The sequence below is a fragment of the Raphanus sativus genome, chromosome 2 (genome assembly GCF_000801105.2).
Source record: "Raphanus sativus cultivar WK10039 chromosome 2, ASM80110v3, whole genome shotgun sequence".
Classification (NCBI taxonomy): Eukaryota; Viridiplantae; Streptophyta; class Magnoliopsida; order Brassicales; family Brassicaceae; genus Raphanus; species Raphanus sativus.
Window position 1 is genome coordinate 16303888 of NC_079512.1, and position 21570 is coordinate 16325457.

The 21570-nt window shown below is 33.1% G+C and overlaps 1 protein-coding gene across 1 annotated transcript; it reads right to left on the reverse strand.

Moving 5' to 3' along the window:
- Positions 1-2287: 2287 nt before the first annotated feature.
- LOC108840160 (probable carboxylesterase 12) lies at positions 2288-3571 on the reverse strand. Its single transcript, XM_018612988.2, has one exon. The coding sequence runs from the start codon at positions 3499-3501 to the stop codon at positions 2527-2529; it is 975 nt and encodes a 324-aa protein (XP_018468490.2). The 5' UTR covers positions 3502-3571; the 3' UTR covers positions 2288-2526.
- Between the last annotated feature and the right edge of the window lie 17999 nt (positions 3572-21570).

The window sequence follows — 21570 nt, forward strand, 5'->3', positions numbered from 1 at the left end:
ATTCCAGTCATTGACGAGTCATTGACTCTTTTCTTTTTTTTTCTGTTTAACACGTTTTTTTAATTCTTAGAACCGATTGTAATTGTTGGACAAATTTAAAATTAGTAGTACGTTTATAATTCAAAATTATATATAAGATAGGTGAATAAATATTGAAATATTATTATTCTAACATTTTTTAATTATGTTAATAAATATTGAAATATTATTAATAAAAAGTATTGAAATTTAGCTATGTTTACATATAACATATTTATTAAAATATAAATTAATAATATTATAAACATAATATGTTATTTCTTCAAGACATTCACTCTAATATACCAAAGTTTATATCAAAATAATTTATAATATATTACTAAAAAATTATTTATTTTAATATTACTTGAAATAATTGGTGACAAAAAAATTAAAAGATTATTTAAGAAAATTGCCCTACATAAATTGAAAAAAACATATTGCCGTAACCAATGTTTTTAAATCTGATCCGGACACTAAACTAGACGATATACTTGATCTCTGGATCGACCGCAGCTGAACCGTGAATTAATAAATGAATTAATTTTACTATATAATAATATATTAGCTAAGAAAATAAAAATATAGAAACTAAAGTTAAATATTTTCTAAATGTTTTAAAACATAAAATAATAGTTTGAATATGTATATATTTTATGTTTAACATTTAGAAAATGATTAACTTTTACCGGTTCAATAACAGATCTGACTTAGTTTTTAAAACACTGTCCGCAACACATTCAGAAAATCATGACGTAACTGAGACAAAACTATTATAAATAATGAACCAAACCAAGCATGCAACAAACCACTTAAACTAAAAAAATTGTCACCCATTATATTTCATAAAGCCTAACAATTGGCCAGAGTCCAAAATAAATCAGATAGAAATGCTTCGAGAAAATACATACTGTCCACTCAACTTTATTGTCAAGAAAAATGACTGAATATTTGACATAAATTTGAAACAAAACTGCTTTACATTATAAACAATTGTCAAATGATTAATTCTAGAAAATCAATTATAACTCCGCGCGAATCGCGGAAAAACCACTAGTTTTACTATAATATCTCTTTATGAAGTGGGGGTGCGAGTTGTAATGGTATAGTTGGTAGCTTAATTGAATTATATAGTCACGTTTTAATTATTAGATGAATAAGACAGGTTTAGAAGTCCTTGCCATAGGAATGTTATGGTTTTGGTAATACTGTTTTAGTCAACAAAATTATTTTGTATAATAAATAAGATATTGACTAAGGTATGTTAGAGAAATATTTAATTAATTATATGGTTAACACACGTAAGGAAGGAGTAAACTTGGTAACTGTATGGTCTAATTTATTGATGCAACATATTGTTATAAACATATAAAGGAAGGTCAACAAAATAAAAGGGTCTAACAACTTTGTTTAAGTAGATTTTTTAAGACTCTTTCTCTTTTAATAGTATAGATTTAATAGTATAGATCTTTTAGATATATATTACAACTTGTATATGATAGTCACATTCAAAAAAATAATTAATATATGGTAATATCTCTTTTTCCTAATTATGAAATGCATGTATTAATATGATCAGGATAATTTAACAAAATTTAACGATATTTTTATTATTAACCAATCAAAAATTTTCTATAAAAAAATTATCAACACTGATTTATCCAATCATTATAAATTTTAAATATATACAAAATTACTTACCTCATATAATATTTAAATAATATTATGCCACAATTATTTTAAATAATATTTAGGGGGTGTATTCAACTAGAAATTTGAAATGATTTCTATATAAATCACAAATACACTGTTTGACTAGTCAAACGTGAGTTTTTAAAAATATTTTAAAATACAGTGTTATTAAAATTGACATTTTATAAAACGTTTTGAAATCCATTTTTATTGAACAAAATTCAAGTTGAAGATTTTAGAGTACTAATATTTTAGAGTTTTTAAAGGGAGTTCTTTAGTTATAAAAATAAAAATAAAAATCCTATTGTTTTAGATGAAATTCTAGAATGTTAACAAAAACAACACCAAATTTTTAATTCTCCTACAATCATCTACAAACTATTTAAAAATAAAATCATTTTAAATTTCAAATTCAATACAACCCTTTTGATGATATCATCCCAAAATTCTTGATGCAGAATCCGGACGATGTGATTCTCAATGAATTAAAAGTTTGGAACAATAGACCTTGTGTTAAGATATATACAAACTCACAGGTTCCTCTCAATATGACTGTAAGTTTGTTGCCGTCAAAAAAAAAAAATGACTGTAAGTTTGTAGCATAGCACAAATAGTCATATAACCCAGAAAAACATAAGCTATGTTTAAAACAATACAATGGTAATCTCACTTGGTGCTCTTGTCATGTGCTTATGGTATTATTAATCTCTCGTGTTATTCATGCTAATAAGATAAAATCAATAAAAAACATTACCGAGACTGAGAGAGACCAAACTATATCTTCATCTCACCGGACGGACCACACATGCAGCACAGCTACTGCATCTCTCCCTTAAGAAAGCCCGCGAATATCTTCATGGCCTCAAGAGCTTTCACACAATCAGGTCTCATCAAATGAAAAACATGGTCTTCTCCTTCACTCTCCACCAACTCCACTTTCCCTTTCCACCCACTCTTCTCAAGCTTCGCCGCGTACCCCCAGCCTTGCCTCGCCAACGCGTCTTTCTCAGCCACCATCACCAACACTTTCCCGCAACCCAACCCGGAGATATCCACCGACTCTGACTGAACCACGTTGATCAACGGATCATCGACTCCGGCTTTGTTGTTTGGAGTAGCCATCATCCAGAACGCCTCGATCTTCGACCTCAACGTTTCATCTTTCGTCTCCTTGTCGTCGACTGGTGTTTTCGACCAGAAGTAAGGATGAACCAGGATGATCCCGGAGATTCCTGTGTCGCTTAACTCGGGACTGAGTTTCTCTCTCGCAGCTCTCATCGCCATGTGATGAGCGATGGTGGCGCCCGCGCTGTCTCCGGCGAGGAACACTTTGCTGAAGTCGGCGTGTTTGTTCAACCAACTCTCCGAGCCAGATCCGGCGATGTGGGTGAATACCCATTTGAGACATGTCCACGAGTCATCGAAAGAGGTCGGAATGGGATGCTCCGGTGCACGACGGTAATCCACCGACACCGCTACGCAGTCGGAAGCAGAGACAGCCGCTGTGAGGAAAGTGTGGTAAGTCGGTGAGAAAGCGGTTTCGATGATGAATCCTCCGCCGTGGAAGTAGACGAGGAGAGGGAGTTTCTCACCGGTCTCCGCGGCTTTCTCCGGGAGGTAAATGCGGACGGAGAGACTGTCGTCGGGAGAATAAACGACGTCTTTGGAAACGACACCGTTTTGTGGGGTTAAAGAGGCTGGGACGGTGGTTTCGCCCATGAGACGCTCGATGCGGCCACTCTTGTAAATTTTGAGCAACGGAGAGCAGTCGACCGCGATCTCGGAATCCATGGTTTTTGGTTGAATGGGGAATAGTAAGATTGTCTGAGAGTTGTGATGTGTGGGTTGGGATTATATCGAGAAATGAGGTGTGTAATAATACTATTGGAGCTTGGTTTGGTTGAGACACGTGATGTGTGTTGTTGTTACACGGAAGATGTATTTGCTAGCAATTGAAGGTAGATGTCAATTTGTTGGCTAGCTAGGTTAACACATGTTGATATACGGTACCACTTTTTGTTTTAACGCTTCCTATCTTTAGATTTGGAGAATTGGTATGATACTTTGAGTTTCAAAGATTTCGGTCTTTTCAAAAAAAAGGAATATGGCACTTGCTGTATTCTCGCAGATCTCCAATGGCACTAAAAACTAGACATAAAATATGTTGATAGGGCTAGCAAAATCGACCTCTTTCCCATCTTTCCATAACCATCGCATTGTCCATCCGTTGACGAGGCTTTGAAGTTTTTCTTTAATAAATGCAAACATTTTACATTTTGATCCATTTATATCTTCGAGAATTCTATAATAAAATCGGGAAAATCGCATAAAAAATCTTTAAGATGGCAGCCACTTACACTTTAAATCTTGAGAGTATTTCACAAGCACTTTAAACACTCAAACTGGCAAATTTAGCATATTAAACCTTCAATCTGGCTTACTTGTACATCAAGTCAAAATTGTAACCAGTAATGTTCAAAACTGATGACGTGTCGGTTTTTTTTTTAAAAAAATATTTTTAAATAATAAATAAATATAAAATAAATACAGAAAATATAAAAAATTCATAAAAATCATAAAAATTCATAAAAAATTCAAAAAAATTCAAAAATCATAAAAATTTACAATAAATCACAACAATAATTATTTTATTAATAAATAAATAAAAATATAATAATAATAAAACCTTGAAAAATCATAAAAATCTCAAAAAACCAAAAAATTCATAAAATCAAAATAAAATTAAAAATTAAATTTAAATAAAATAAATATAAATTCAAGATAATAAAAATTTATATTTTTCTACAAAAAATTGAGAAAACAGTGTATTTTGGTGTTTATGGGTTGTGTATTTTCTGAATCATAAAAAATCATGATCTTCAAATGATTTTCTTGAACCAAACCAAAGCAGACAAATTAAAGGGTCCAAATCTTTTAGAAGCTATTCAAAAGCAAATACTTGGACTTTAATTTGTTCGTGTAGTGCTTTGGTGATGAGAATCAATTCTGGTTAACTTAAACTACGACTGGTTATGTCAATTGAGAAGTCAAGATCGAAGAGGATGGTAACCTACAAGAAAACAGAACTTTAACGACTACAGAATTGGTAGTAAATTGGTCGTTAAAAGGGATTTACAACCAAATTACGACCAATTGTGATTGGTCGTTAAACGCTGGTCGTAATCACCAATTGGTCGTACATTAGTCGTAAATTTACGACTCACAGATTTGGTCGTAAATCAGTCGTATATTTACGACTACGAGGATTGGTCGTAAATCAGATGTACAATTTTGGTCGTAAATTAGTCGTAAATTGTGGTCGTATATTAGATGTAAATTAGTCATGAGTTTACGACTAAAGTACATCGACGTGGAGGTAAAGTGGTCATAAATTAACGACTACCTTACATCTAGATCATATATACCTTAGTCGTTAGTTTAAGACCAATTTACAACGCACAGTAAAATTTAATTACTAAATTATTTAAATAAAATAAAAAATAATTAAATAATTAAAATTCATAAAGTTAAAAAAATACAAATTTGATAAATTCCATAAAACATAATATATAACATTCATGAAATTAAAATATTCAAAATACAAAATAATTAAAACCGAGTTTGCCTCTCGGGGACATTGTTTGAAGAGCGGGAGGTAGAAGCTGATGGATCCAACGTCTCACCGAGAAAGGTACTCCCATATGACGTCCCTCGGTTTCTAAGTCTCTTTCTACCGCTAGCCAAACAATATCATCAATCTGAAAAAAATATGGATGGTTATAAAAAATTCAAATAATTATTTAAAAATAATCTAAAACAAATAATCTAATTTCATCATAAACTAATTCCAAACCTAAACTAATTACATCCTAAACTAATTCCAAACCTAATCTAACCACCTAACTAACCACCTAGAACTAAAAAAAATACCTAGAGAGAGAAGTCGATTGGTTGTAAGGGAGAGGGAAGTGAGATGTGAGTGTGCAACCAAATGGCTACGCGATGAGTATATATAGAATTTTATCGTAAATTGGTCGTACATGTACGACCAAATAAAGACTAATGGTCGTACAATGATCGTAAATGTACGACCAATTTACGACTAAAGGTGCATTTGGTCGTAAATTGGTCGTTCATTAAAGACTAATTTACTACCAATGGTGGCATTGGTAGTAAATTGGTTGTTTATTAATGACTAATTTACGACCAATAGTGCATTATACCCTAAACTCGAAACCCAAACCCCAAACCTCATAACCTCAAATGTTCTAACATAATTGTGTTTTACTATTATTAAACTCTTGGTATTGCATTTCAAATTATATATAACTTATCATAATGTTTGCTCAATTATATATGAAATTTTGTTTAAAAAATAAAACTTTGTATTTTGAGTATGAAAGTGTATAAAACTTATGAGATTTGGGATATGATATTTGAGGTTTGGGGTTTAAAATTTCAAGTTTAGGGCATAATGCACCATTGGTCGTAAATTAGTCATTAATAAACAACCAATTTACTACCAATGCCATCATTGGTAGTAAATTAGTCTTTAATGAACGACCAATTTACGACCACACGTGTCATTTGTCGTAAATTGGTTGTTTATTAATGACTAATTTACGATCAATAGTGCATTATACCCTAAATTCGAAACCCAAACCCCAAACCCCAAACCTCATGACCTCAAATGTTCTAACATAATTATGTTTTACTATTATTAAACTCTTGGTATTGCATTTCAAATTATATATAACTTATCATCATATTTGCTAAATAAAACTTTGTATTTTGGGTATGAAAGTGTATAGAACTTATGATATTTGGGATATGATATTTTAGGTTTGGGTTTTGAGGTTTAGGGTTTCAAGTTTAGGGCATAATACACTATTGGTCGTAAATTAGTCATTATTAAACAACCAATTTACTACCAATGCCACCATTGGTAGTAAATTAGTTTTTATTGAACGACCAATTTACGACCACACGTGTCACTGGTCGTAAATTGGTTGTTCATTAATGACTAATTTACTACCAATAATGCATTACACCCTAAACTCGAAACCCAAACCCCAAACCCCAAACCCCAAACCTCATGACCTCAAATGTTCTAACATAATGAAACTTGATCACTCGTCATCAGAAATATCATCCACTTCATCATTTTCTTACTTATTTGTGTTAGAACATTTGTGTTTTACTATTATTAAACATAATCCAGGAAATGAAAAACTTCCAGAAGATACAACGTTCGAAGCTAACGAAGATGAATTTGAAGAAAATGATGAAGTGGATGATGTTTCTGATGACGAGTGATCAAGTTTCATTATGTTAGAACATTTGTGTTTTACTATTATTAAACTCTTGGTATTGCATTTCAAATTATATATAAATTATCATCATGTTTGCTCAATTATATATGAAATTTTGTTTAAAAATAAAATTTTGTATTTTGGATATGAAAGTGTATAAAACTTATGATATTTGGGATATGATATTTGAGGTTTGGGGTTTAGGATTTCAGGTTTATGGCATAATGCACTATTGGTCGTAAATTAGTCATTAATAAACAACCAATTTACTACAAATGCCACCATTGGTAGTAAATTAGTCTTTAATGAACGATTAATTTACGACCACACGTGTCATTGGTCGTAAATTGGTTGTTCATTAATGACTAATTTACGAACAATAATGCATTATACCCTAAACTCGAAACCCAAACCCCAAATCCCAAACCCCAAACCTCATGACCTCAAATGTTCTAATATAATGAAACTTGATCACTCGTCATCAGAACCATCATCCATTTCATCATTTTCTTACTTATTTGTGTTAGAACATATTTATTTTACTATTATTAAACATAATCCGGGATATGAAGAACTTCCAGAAGATACAACATTCGAAGCCAACAAAGATGAATTTGAAGAAAATGATGAAGTGGATGATGTTTCTGATGACGAGTGATCAAATTTCATTATATTAGAACATTTGTGTTTTACTATTATTAAACTCTTGATATTGCATTTCAAATTATATATAACTTATCATCATATTTGCTCAATTATATATGAAATTTTGTTTAAAAAATAAAACTTTGTATTTTGGGTATGAAAGTGTATAAAACTTATGATATTTGGGATATGATATTTGAGGTTTGGGGTTTGGGGTTTAGGGTTTCATGTTTAGAGTATAATGTACTATTGGTCGTAAATTAGTCATTAATAAGCAACCAATTTACTACCAATGCCACCATTGGTAGTAAATTAGTCTTTGATGAATGACTAATTTACGACTACATGTATTAGTTGCAACTTTACGACCAATTTACGACCAATTGTGCTTTAGTCGTAAGTTGGTCGTAAAGTGGTTCCAAAATTACGACCACGAATCTGTTCGTTAACATTGGTCGTTAACGCCATGTTTTCTTGTAGTATAATCTGGTTCAGCAAGGTGGTTAACTCATGGTTTACGGTTTAGAATATCGACTTAGTATGTGTCCTAAGCTCGTAAAACTCGTGTATCATTTAATTTGTTTGCTTTGATTTGGTTTACGAGAATCATTTGAAGATAATGATTTTTTTCTGATTCAGAAAACCCCGACCCATAAACATCAAAATATAGTTTATTCTTGAATTTCTATTTATTTTATCTATTTTTTTAAAAAAATTTAAGTTTTGATTTTATTTTGATTTTTATGAATTCTTATTTTTGTGGATTTTTATGATTTCTTTCAAGTTTTTATTATTTTTATATATTTATTTTATTAATAAAATAAAATAATTATTTTGTGATTTTTTGTAATTGATTTTACTGATTCTCGTAGATTCTAATAAAATAAAAATCATTATCTTGAATTTATATTTATTTTATTTAAATTTATTTTTATTTTATTATGATTTTTATGAAGTTTTTGATTTTTTGGGATTTGTATGATTTTCCAAGTTTTTTATTATTATATTTTTTTATTTTATTAATAAAATAAAATAATTATTGTTGTGATTTTTTTTGTAATTTTTTTGATTTTTGAATTTTGTTTTGAATTTTTATGAATTGTTTATGATTTTTTCTATTTTCCTGTTTTTTTCTATTTATTTATTATTAAAAAAATTAAAAAAAAACCGAGACGTCATCACTTTTGAACAGTACCGGTTACGAATTTGACTTGATGTACAAGTAAGCCAGATTAGAGGTTTAACATGCTAAATTTGCCAACTTGAATGTTTAAAGTGCTTGTGAAATACTCTCAGGGTTTAAAGTGTAAGTGGCTGCCACCTTAAAGATTTTTTATGCGAATTTCCCTGATAAAATCTCATTCCACTTTTATTTTGGATCCCAAGAGTATTCTTTAGGGTTTATCTGACATACATTCGTAGAGATTAGTTTACCAAAAAGTAACGAAAATTTGTGAAAGCTCATACATTGATCTAAAGCCTTTCCATATATTTTCATCACTTTCATAACTTCTTCACATTCACGGGTTCGACCTTATAAAAAAAAGATCAGAAAAAGATGGCGGATACCGAGGGGCTAGCGCATATTTTTCCTAGATTGACCATTCATGAGGATTTTATATTTGACAGTTGTGATTCATTGCATGATCCATTCAATCCATGTGGATGAGAAACCCATTTTCCATTACTGCTCGGATGAAGTATCATTCCATTATATCATATGTTTCGTCGTATATGTCTTAATACCCATTCTTTTTGTCCTCCCACTTAGCTTTGTAAAATACATCACTTAGATTAACAAAATACAACTCTTATATTTCAATAAACTTGTTGTTACCAGTTTTTTGTCTGCTTCCAAGTAAAATACATCCTCTGTTTTAGTTCGCTAGTGTCGATGTTTTGGAAGGGTCTGATCTGTTGTATTACGGTAGATGCAGTAGCTGGGCGGTCAATAGGAACCTAGCGCCTAGAACAATTAATCGACTCGTAATCGAGGCTAGGTGTTAAATATTATTTGCATAGTTCTTACATGCTAAATTGTATATGTTATTAAATATATAGTTTCATGATTCAACAGATTTAATATTTACCTACTCCCACATCAATAACCCTTTTTGGACCTGTAATATTTTACTATTTAACCCATATTTTACCGTTTTTCATACATTTAATTCACCATTATGAATCATTATTTTGTAGAGGTTTTACTCTATTGTTCTACATTTCAAACTCTTTTTCCACATCCACATCCATAATTCTGTATTTTTATCATTTTGTACTGACAAAATTAAATAGATTATGGTTGGAGTAGGTATACATAAACCCTAAACTTTAAACTATGATTCAACAAGTTTCATATTTACCTACTCACACATCAATAACCCTTTTTGGACTTGTAATATTTTGCTATGCAACCTATATTTTACCGTTTTCATACTAGTAAATTCACCATTATGAATATGTATTTTGTAGAGGTTTCACTCTACTGTTCTACATTTCAAAATTTTTTTTCCACATCCATGATTTTGTATTTTTATCATTTTAAATAGATAATGGTTGGAGTAGGTATGCATAAACCCACCTAGCCACAACAACTGTAGTGTTTCACATTCTCGTTTGCTTATACATCTTATCATTATGTTTAACATGCAATTTGAATTATCATTATATTTATCATATACAGGCCCGGTCCAATAAAATTTATTTTCTAAAGAAAAATAAAAAAAATTGATGCCCTGTAGAAACGAAGTGAGAACTTTTATCCCAACACAGTGCTACCATGCACAATCACTGCACTATAAGCAATATTTAATATATTGATGCCCTTAAATTTTTTATGCATTTTGGCATTCAAAGCCCTAATTTTACTATCTCTAGGTCATAACCGGCACTGATTAAAGACTATGTAAGTTTGGATTCTCGTTTGCATGTGCTTAAATACAAGTACAACATCATTAATTTTTATTGGCTATTAGAAGATAACAGACGTGAGCCTTTTTTTGCATTCATGCGCATCATTATTTGCGCATCTGATAGCCCTATTTTGGGCTTATTTTCTTACTAACCATATTGTGAATTAAAATAAAATATTCATTCAAACATAAAGAAATTAACATCTATTATCCTTTGTTCTGATTATCCTTTATTTTGCCAAGTAGCCAGTGATAAAGAGAATGAATCAATGATGTTGACGTTTGGAAGTATGGCAAGGAGTGAAACAAAATTATCTCATATCACACTACAAGAAAAATGCTCATTGTTAGCGCGGGTTATATGCTATGTTAGCGTTTTGATAGCTCATTCACGACTGCTGTGTATACGGCAGCCATCATAGGTACCCCCTCTACAATAACGTTTTTCTTTGATGCTACGAAATGTTCATTTACGATAGCATTAATTAGCTGATGTTATTAATGAATCTACGGCACGGTTATTTTTTTTACAAATTGATTATGATACGTATTGCGTGCCATGGTATCGACTTCTATAATAGCAGTAGCTTATTTTGGTAATTGCTGTGGTTAAGTGCTATACTAAAGGTTTTAGTAGCTTAGAAATATATTATGATAATTTACATTATATGAAATTATTAATGCTATGATTTACAAGCATAACTGTTTTTTTAGCTATTGTTATTTTGTGTAGAAGCTATGAATTTGCATTTTCGAAAATTTGTAATAAAAAAAAGCATAAACTTCAAAACAAAGTAACATTTCATAAAATAAGTTTCACATACATAAGTCATTACACATAAGTGTTACTGATGCAGTTCTAAAACACAAACCAAAGTCATGCATAAGCAATAATATCATACATCAAGTTCATTAGCGTAGCTTAAACACTAGCTAATTCTGGACCTAAGTTCTTCATTCCCTCAGCTTCTGCAACAATGAAAACTCTGATCAGTTATGTAATTACATATGCAGGTTTAAACAAACAAAACATAATACTTACAGCAGCTTAAAATATGACCAATTTATCAATTGGCCATGCAATTGATGAACCGTGTGCATCTTTCAAACACTCTATTTCATCAGATTTCCTTCAAACTTCTGCATCATCTACGAGCACTGCATCTACCCACACTTTAGCTGCTTTCGGACCCAACCGCACAAAGTGGACCATTTGAGTTGGGTCTGTTGAATGGATACGACCTTCAGCAACAACTTGTTTCCTCTCACCAATGTCCATCAATTTGCATTTCTGATTCTATTTCATTGTCTGAGATCCATGCTTAAGCTGACACTTTACAATATCCATGCACACAATTCAGAACACAAATATTAAGATGACCTGATGATTGAATATATAAGTTAAAAATTACCTGATCAGTTGCAGGAGACTCCTCAGTATGAATTGATGTTGTTGCTCTTGATGTTGCACATTTTCTCCCACTTGTATCAGTAGGCGACTTAGAACCACCAGATGTAACTTTCATACCCGTAGGAGATTGTCCTCTTGTTGCTTCTGGTGGATTTTCAAAGACAACTTTGCTAGCAGGCCATGATAGAAAACAATGTAAGCAGTCCTCAAGGTATGAATGATCCATCGTAGGCCTCCATAAATATGTTCCATGCTCATGTACAACATCCAAGAATATTTTAACTGCTTTAGGTCCTAGAGGAAGTCCATTAACCAGTGCTTTTGGTTCTTTTGTCTGCCAACGTCCTTCACCAACAACTACACTATCATCAGAAAAATCCAGAAGTTTGCATTTGTTGAGAGAATTTGCTCTTGAGCCCTATCAAACACATTCAGAAAAAGAAGTTATCATAGGCGAAATAATGACCTTATTAACTATGTAACTGCAAGAATGAAAAACATTTACCAGTGGTACAATGTCTTCATGTCCAATCCCCAGACCTAGTTCCACGCATTTTTTCTTCGGCCATGCAATAATATGACCAACAGCTTCCTTAATTGTGCACATGTTACTCGCAGGTCTCCAGAGGAATGCTTCAGGTTCAGTAGCTTCATCAACAAAGACTTTAACATCATTAGGACCTAATCGACTGTCATTCACTATGTCTTCAGGGTCAGAAGAAATGATACGACCCTCAGCAACGTTTCCATCTTCATCAGCCCAGTCAATGAGAAGACACTTCTTATGTGGTATCTTGTTCACACTCTATTAAATGTTCAGTTGTAAAAGTTTAAGAGTACTGTAAAGTAGAAAAAAAATGCCATTGATCTCATATAAATTACTTACTCTTGCAGCCGAGTTTTCACTCACTTCATTGTCATCTCTCTGTAACATAAACCCAACACAGAGCTTATTATTATGTGATAAGCACATATCTTTATGTATTCTTGGAGATGTAACTAACCTGATTTTTAACTCTCGCAAGTTCAGACTGTAGCTCAGTAACCTTTTGCATGAGATCAATTTGTGTCTGTTGCATTTCTGAAATTGACTTCTGGTTGACATTGAAGCAAGCTAATTTCGTCTTACTAATATTCCTCCCCATTGCTCTCATACAACCAGGATTATCAGGTCTTAAGACCTGGATGAGTGTATTTTCATCCAGATTTTTCCACTCTGACTACCACCCTTAACAATATCAGCTGCCTTTTTCTGTAGACCACATTACAATTAACAGAAAAAGTTATAAGATTGTCTTAATAGGAGGAACATATTATGTTATAAACTTACAATTTCTCAGCAGCATTTGTGTTGATGGGAGTTCCATCTTTTCTTGTACGTGACCTCACCCAGACTTTTAGTCTCGACACTTCAGATTTGTCTTCAGAACTATTTTTCTGTTTGCAAAATTATATGTCAACAGCCTCGTCTACAGATAAAAAAGGAAACCAAAATCTGAGATAAATATGGTTACCATCTCTTCTGCTAGTCTAACCATTCCCTTTCTACTACAAGTGTGAGGAATCTGTTTGCTTCTCCTCTCTTTGTAGCTATCACTCAGAACCTATCATTTTGTAATAATGATCTTATTAATCTAGTTAGTAATAACGATATTATTCATCTAAGAACGTGAATAATAATGTATACCTTGAATTCTTGGCTTGTTTTTAGCTTCACAAATTTGCGCCACTCAATTGGATGAACATTCTTAGGTCTGAGATTCATCCTTTGTTGGTTATTTTCAGCTTCATTGATTTGGGTAACTAGACGTGACTTGGATGATCTCCACAAGGCTCCCATCTGCTTAAGAACTGCAACCCTTTGGTGGTCCTCATCAACTTCAAACCTTGCCTGCACACGTAGTTAGCCAACCAATAATCAATAACTTGATGTCTGTTCATAAATATACATGCTGATTGTTTAGAAACTGTCACCTGGACTGATTTCCAAAGGACTGTCTTCATTTCTTCAGTAATTTTTTTCCAATTTTCAACTGTATAAGGCACGTGCTCCTTACCAACAGACCCAAATATGAAGATAGCTTGACTGAACCAGGACCATAAGCTTCTCCCATAAAAGTGAAATCGACATGAACTCTGGTATTTGGATTTTTGGCTAGGTCTCTCATCATTGTTGGACCACGCTTTTTCTTACGGGAGGTTCCACCTTCAGCCTCCTGAGTATGTTCTATCTCTCCTTCAGGCTCGTCGCCATTATATTGCTCTGGTTGAGGCTCCTCTTCCTGTTGTTGCTCCTCCACACGTTCGTCTTCCTGTTCTTGGTCCTCCACTATTTTGACTTTTCCTATCAACTGACATTGTGTGAAACCTCTGCCCATTAACAATGAATCCTGTATATGATCTCGCTGAACAACGTGGACCATAAGCTATCCACTTAAGTGTGTCGTCATGTTCTGTAGAATCAAGAGGCACCTGTTAAAGAAATCACAAGTCATTTACCAATACAGTAGGCAGTGTATAAGAGGAGAATTGTATAATGTAATTCATCACCTTCTCTTTTAGCCAGGAAGCAAAATTCTTAGTATGCATACTCCATAACGTTGATGCATCTCGCTGACACCTTCCATCTGTGTCTTGTAAATATTGTAGATGCTCACTAGTAGCAGATCAAAATAGAAATAAATTAGAAAAATTAGTTGATTGTAAATAAAAACTATGTAATGAAAGATTAATTTCTACTTACTCTACATAAGGTTCGACCAGATCCATGTTTTGGATGATAGCAAGATGAGCAATTCTCTTTTCCGTTTCAGTGAGAGTTACTGAAGTAGCAGAGGTTGTTGGACGACCCTCTAAGACAGAATTGTTCTCATACTCTGTGTTTCTATCCTGTTTCTCTTGAACATTTGTTGTTTTCTTCAGGAACTCACTACAAAACTGGATACATTCCTCCGCAAGGTAGCACTCAGTTATGCAGCCCTCTGGTCTTGCAGGATTTCTAACAAAGTCTTTTAGGACTTTCTACCTGAATCAAATAGCAAATGTCAGTTTTGATTTTTAGTGTAACAGAATAAAAAAAAATCATATATATCTACCTTTCAAACGGGTACATCCATCTAAAGTGGACTGGTCCACCAAGCCGAGCTTCTCTTCCTAGATGGACAGTCAAATGAAGCATGATATCAAACAAACTTGGAGGAAAATATCTTTCAAACAAGCACAGAGTCTCAACAATCTCAGCTTCCATAACCAGAAGCTTCTCCATGTCAATCACTCTCTGACACAACAGATTGAAGAAAGAGCATAATCTAAAAATTGCAAGCCTCAGTCCTTTTGGCAGCAACCCTTTAAGTGCAATCGGCAGAAGTTGTTGCATCAACACATGGTAGTCATGTGATTTCAGACCAGAGACTTTACAGTCATCCAACAAGACACCTCTTGATATGTTAGAACAATATCCATCTGGCCCTTTGAAGTCAAATAAACGCCTGCAAAATATCTTCTTTTCTTGCTTGGACAAAGACCACGGTGCTGGAGGGAGATAGGTTCTTTTTCCTTGAACTCTAGGGTGCAAATCCGGCCTAATACCAAGCTCCTCCAGATCCTTACGAGCGTCAAGACCATCCTTAGATTTCCCACAGTGCAACAACGTTGAAACTAAGCTTGCAGCAACATTTCTCTCCACATGCATTACATCTAAGTGCCTCACCGGAAGTTCCTACACATGAGAAACAAAACATCATATTTAGTTAAGAAATAATAGTGATGAGAAAAAAAAATAAGTAAATGAAATAATAATCTAACCTCCCAATAAGGTAGCTTGAAGAATATTGACCTCTTCTTCCATCTAGATAACTCATCCTCATCTACTAGTACTTCTTCCTCTTCATCTGATATTCACTCGACATACCCTCAATATCAGACCCTAAATCAGTTGAACCTTGCATCATTTTTCTCTTACTGGCAGACCGTTTGAAATTTCCAAAATCATTGTGAAAATTTCTCAGATGCTGAGAAATATCACGCCCAGTAAGTATTCTTCCCCTTCTCCCTTGTTCTACTTTTCCATCAAACCATTTCTTCTTTCCTCTAAAACTGTGAGTTGGTGGCAGACCCTTTCTATGACCCATATACACATGCTTTCTGCTGAACTTCAACCACATGCTCTCTGTATTTTTTCCACATAACGGACATCCTATTTTCCCCTTTACTTTACAGCCTGCTAGATTCCCATAAGCTGGAAAGTCGCTGATTGTCCAAAGCAGCATCCCCTTAGTGTAAAAGCTGATCGAGTTAGAGCGTCGTATGTTACCTCTCCAATGCTCCACAGAGTGTTAAAATCGTCGATTAAGGGTTCTAAATACACATCTATGCTATTACCAGGCTGATGTGGACCAGGAATCAGCAAAGAAAGCATGATGTTCTCCTTCTTCATACACAGGTCTGGAGGTAAGTTGTAGTTAAATAGCAGAACAGGCCAGCAACTATACATCAAGTTCTTCATGTTGAATGGATTGAATCCATCTGTTGAAAGTCCCAGCCTCAGGTTCCTTGCTTCATCTGCAAACGTAGGGTATTTGGCATTCATATGATCCCATGTCACAGAATCTACAGGATGACACAGCTTTCCATCACTGTTTTTGTTGGTAAGTGCCACCTCAAATCGTTGGCCATTTCTTCAGACCGGAACATTCTCTTCAGCCTTGGTATTACAGGGAAGTAACAGAGAACTTTCTGTGGGACGCCTTTCTTCGTCTCACCCGTGTGGACATTAGTCTTCCACCTTGAAGCCTTGCATTTAGGACACTTATCGAGCTTCTTGAACCTCTTTCTGAATAGGCAGCAGTCATTGACACAGGCATGGATCTTCTCGTAGCCCATGTCAAATGATTTCAAGAACTTCTTCACGTCATAGAGTGATGTGTGCAAGACATTTTCTTCAGGTAACATGTCTGGCAAGGTCTCTAGCAAATCATTGAAGCTCTTGTCAGACCACCCATTCTGAGTCTTCAATCTGAACAACGAAACAATTGCAGATAACTTGCTATGGCTTGAACAGCTCAGATACAATGGTGTTTCAGCGTCAGCTAGCTTTGCCAAGAACTCATCTTCTTTCTTGTCCTCTCCCTCTGCCATATCAGATATATTCCCCATACCAGCTAACTCTTCATCAAAACACTCAGCAGCTCTGAACAACCCATAGATCTCATCCTTCCACTCACTTCCTTAGCTTTCATCAGCAACCTCTGCGTTTAACTCTCCATGTAGATACCAATCAGCCCGCTTCTATAACCCTCCTCCATACCCCTAGTAACAAGATGATCAACTACCACACTTGCTGAATGTCGAACTATGTTACGGCAGTCAATACACGGACATAGAATAACATCAACCCCTCCCATTGCTGAAGTCACATCCCGGACAAATTTTGAAGCCCCTCTCTTATATCCAGGATCAACTCTGCCATTAACAATAAAAAGAAAAACAAAATTAGCCAAGTTAAGTCAGTAATCACCAAAAGAAACATGAGATATACGCTTAAGCTCATTACCTGTTTAGATGTACCCAGCTTTGTCCATAATGTTGTGTTCGAACCTAAGTTGAAACCTTTTGTAACGAAACGAACTTATAACATAACACATAAGAGTCAGAGCATGTAATGATTTAGCAAAAATATTCAGAGCATGAAACGATACCAACCAAAGCAAAAATATTCAGAGCAAAAATATTCAGAGCATCAAAGCAACCAACATATCAAAGCAACCAAGATTTTTTTTAAAAAACTTCGATTTTAGCTTAACACCGACAGAGATGTAGAAATCGTGACTTCCTATACCTAAGAGATGTAGCACAGGAGTTGAATCGGAGTTGGGAGAAGCGGGGATGAAGGAGAGTGATGGAGAATCGAGGCGGAGATGGAGAACCAGAGATGGAGAATCGAGGTGGAGATGGTAATAGAGAGAGAACGAGAGAGAAGGAGATGGAGAATATTGATTTCTCTTAGGGTTTTGTCGAGAAATGGGGGAAAATGAGAGAGAAGAGAGGGAATGTGGAAGAGAGAGAGGGAAAACAGAAAAGATTAGCTACTTTTTACTAAGTATTTCGTCTAAAAGCTGTTTTTAGCTTCCCGCTTAGCAAAACTCTATCATAGCATTATATAATGCTAACATATACTAAAAACAAATTCTCTCACCAACGACAACAGTTCGGTAAAACGTGCTATAACAATGTGCTATGAATAGCAACTTTTTGTAGTGTCAAATTATACAAGAAGACAAGATCAAATAATGATCTATCGCATAATTAAAACATAATATATAGTATAAGACAAACCTAAATATAAACAAATTAAAATATGATATATAATATACTATAATTTAAAAAATTTATAAAAATATGAATATTAACTAATTTCCTTAAACTATAAACCTGACTCTCCAATCTCAACCCACACCTTCTAAATACTAAATCATAAATACCAATCATTAAATCCTAGATCCAAATATCAAAATTTAAAAATAATACATAATATTTTATAGTATTAAAGGCTTAAAGGCTTCACTTCTTCCAATTTTCTTAACCAAAACCATAATGCATTTCTTACAATATATATTCTCAAGCATGTCCAAGAAAATTTCTCCTTAAAAGTTTACATTTTCTTCCTAAAATAAACCAGGTTAATGCTTCTCCATAATTTTGATGTAGAGAAAGGTAGGTTCAAACTTTGAATGAATCCTACAAATTAACTTTGTGGCATGAAATTGGATTATTTTACTTATGCAAAAGTTTTCTGATCTGTGTATTGTTTAATTTGAATCTCACACGTACATGATGAGTTATATAAAAGACGTTCATTGATCAAAGACCGAGTAAAAGTGAAAACACTGAATTTCTATGAAAATATGATCAACTCGGCAATAAAAAGGTGAACTATGAAACCCCTAGCTCTTATGATGTAAAGCACGTGTTTGTGAATATCTCTCATTGTCCTCAGCCATCTCCTTTTATAGTCGATTACTTTCATTTTTTTCTCTAGTCGGCGTAACCTCTGACCGCCTTTTGTCCAAGACTCCAAGTGGGTCGAGTTTAGTTTACTTTGAGCCTTGTCTGAGGAATATAGTTCATCTTCAACAATATTTTTCCCTGTTCATTGTGATAGACAAGTTGATCTCAATGTTCTAAAAGTAAAAAACTCGAATCTGTCTTTGAAAATGGTAGCTGACTTTCATCTTAGCGTATTGTTAAACCTCAACATAGTTAATCATAAACCATTACAGATCCATTTTTAAATTACCCTCACCATTGAAATCGTAAACCGGACTCCAGTTTATTCTAAAATGTAGATTTTCTCTCAAGCTCCCTATAGTCGGGCTATAGATTAACGTAATTCAAAATCTCTGATGAAGTATCATTAAAAACATAATTTCGTATATGAATTTTTTTTCCGTTGGTTGTTGGTTGTAGCTCATTTTTCTTGCTAAAAACAGCTTCCTACTGCATCATTTGAGCGATTGAATCATCTTTCTGTAAAGAAGGCTCTCTTTTGGTGCCAATAATGACATATCCCAATTTCTAGGGAGGCTTACTTGGCAACTTGAGAGGAAATTTCGAAACTTTTTTCTTTCTTTGTTCCACTTTTTGGAAAAGAATACACTTTTTTTTTGGTAGACTTATTTTTCAATTTAAGAAAATGATGAAAATTCTACATTTAGATGAAATACAAAAATATTCTATTGATTTTCAAGAGGGAGAAGCGCATGGGAGCCTTTATCAATACTATTAAAACAGAAGACCCTTTTTTGAGGTGACCTCCTGTTTCACAAGTATTTACCATCATGTGCCACTGAGTTAATTTTAGGCTATTGTTTTTATTTAATATTTTTATTCTTTTACTAAAAATCGCTGCTTTTATTTTTTGAGAAAATCGTTGCCTTTGTTTAAATGCAATAATTACATGACACTGCCATTTATATTTAATCAATTATTTCTCATTAATCGTTCTTGATATATATGTAAAATCTTCAAAAAAATAACTATTAATACATGTTTTTCCCAATCGAACAAGTTCAGTGCTTTTGACGATCATCTAATTATTTTTCACAGACATATTATTTCTTCACGTAGATTTTTATGTCCATTAAATTTCACGCATTCATATATACATTTTAATCTATACTATCAAATACAGTGACATTTATAATCCAACCCGTAACTCTAAAGTTTTATTACGGTTCCGAGGTAATTCTATTTAAAAAATTCAATAAATTCATAAGAAATTGAAAACCGTTGATGAACATTAATAGTAATCAAAGATGATAATTGTGTACTACAGTTCATAGCATATTTCTAAATATATATATATATATATATATATTACTGATTTTAAAATGAAAATTGCTGATTTTTCTCCCTAACAATATTAACCAAATATGATTAACAATATTTTAAATTTTGGCTACTAAAAAAAAATTGTGTAACCGTTTTAGAATATCCATATCCCAAATCACATTTATAACAAACTAAAAGAGCATATTTGCATATACCAAAAAAGTAAATAATATCTTAGCAGATATATTCTCTTTTTTTTCAGTTTCAAAATATCATTTCAATTTTTCATAACGAATCCAAAGAGAATATACTCCTAATTATACCAAAACTCGGTTCGCAAGGCATATCTTTATAAATATCTTTAAACGAAAATCTTTAATATCCATGTATCCTCTTTAAACCTATTTATTTGCTATAATATACTATCTAAGCGACACATTCAATCTAAACTAAAGCACACAACTTAAGCAAACAAAAAATGCTACACCAAAGTTATCATATACATGTCCGATATCAAGCTTTACAAAACTGAATGGTGGATCGCAGTGAAAGTTGTTCACACCAGATAACAATTCAGTGAACAATTTGGTGAGACATTGGAACTCATTTTCTCTGACAAGAAGGTAAACGATTTTGAGCTGCTTTACGTATGTAATATACAATATTTATGGCGTTTTTGTACCTTACCATTATTGACTTATTAACTCTGTTTTTCATCATTGCAAAGGATCAAAAAATCATGCATCATGCAAAAAAACTACTTGCTTAGTTTGGGCAGGGACTTCCATGTGGGTGATTGGAAAAACAGAGAATTATTTCCACTAAGTGCAGCAGCTGGTGGATACTAACCTACCACTCACGTTATAAAATGGGGTTTATGAAGTTCACCTCCATTACTCCATATAAATTCAGTAATATGGTATGTTTATGGATTTACTGCAGCTTTAAACTATATTGAATGGAATTCTAAACAATTTTTTTCTGATTGGTAAGTTCTTAAAGACGTGTTTGTATTACATTTTTGTGATTATTCATTAATATGTGTTTCTGTTGTATATAGATGTTGTGGAACAAGCCATAGATATTGTAGAAAAAAGCCATTAAACGTAAGTAACCACCTTCTTTTAAAAAAAAACGAAACCACCTTCTACAGCCGCTTATAAACTCCTATTTTATAGGCTATGTATAAGGCAACAAATAAAAAAAATATCGAACTCATATTTGGTACATAAATATACGGAATTTAAATTTA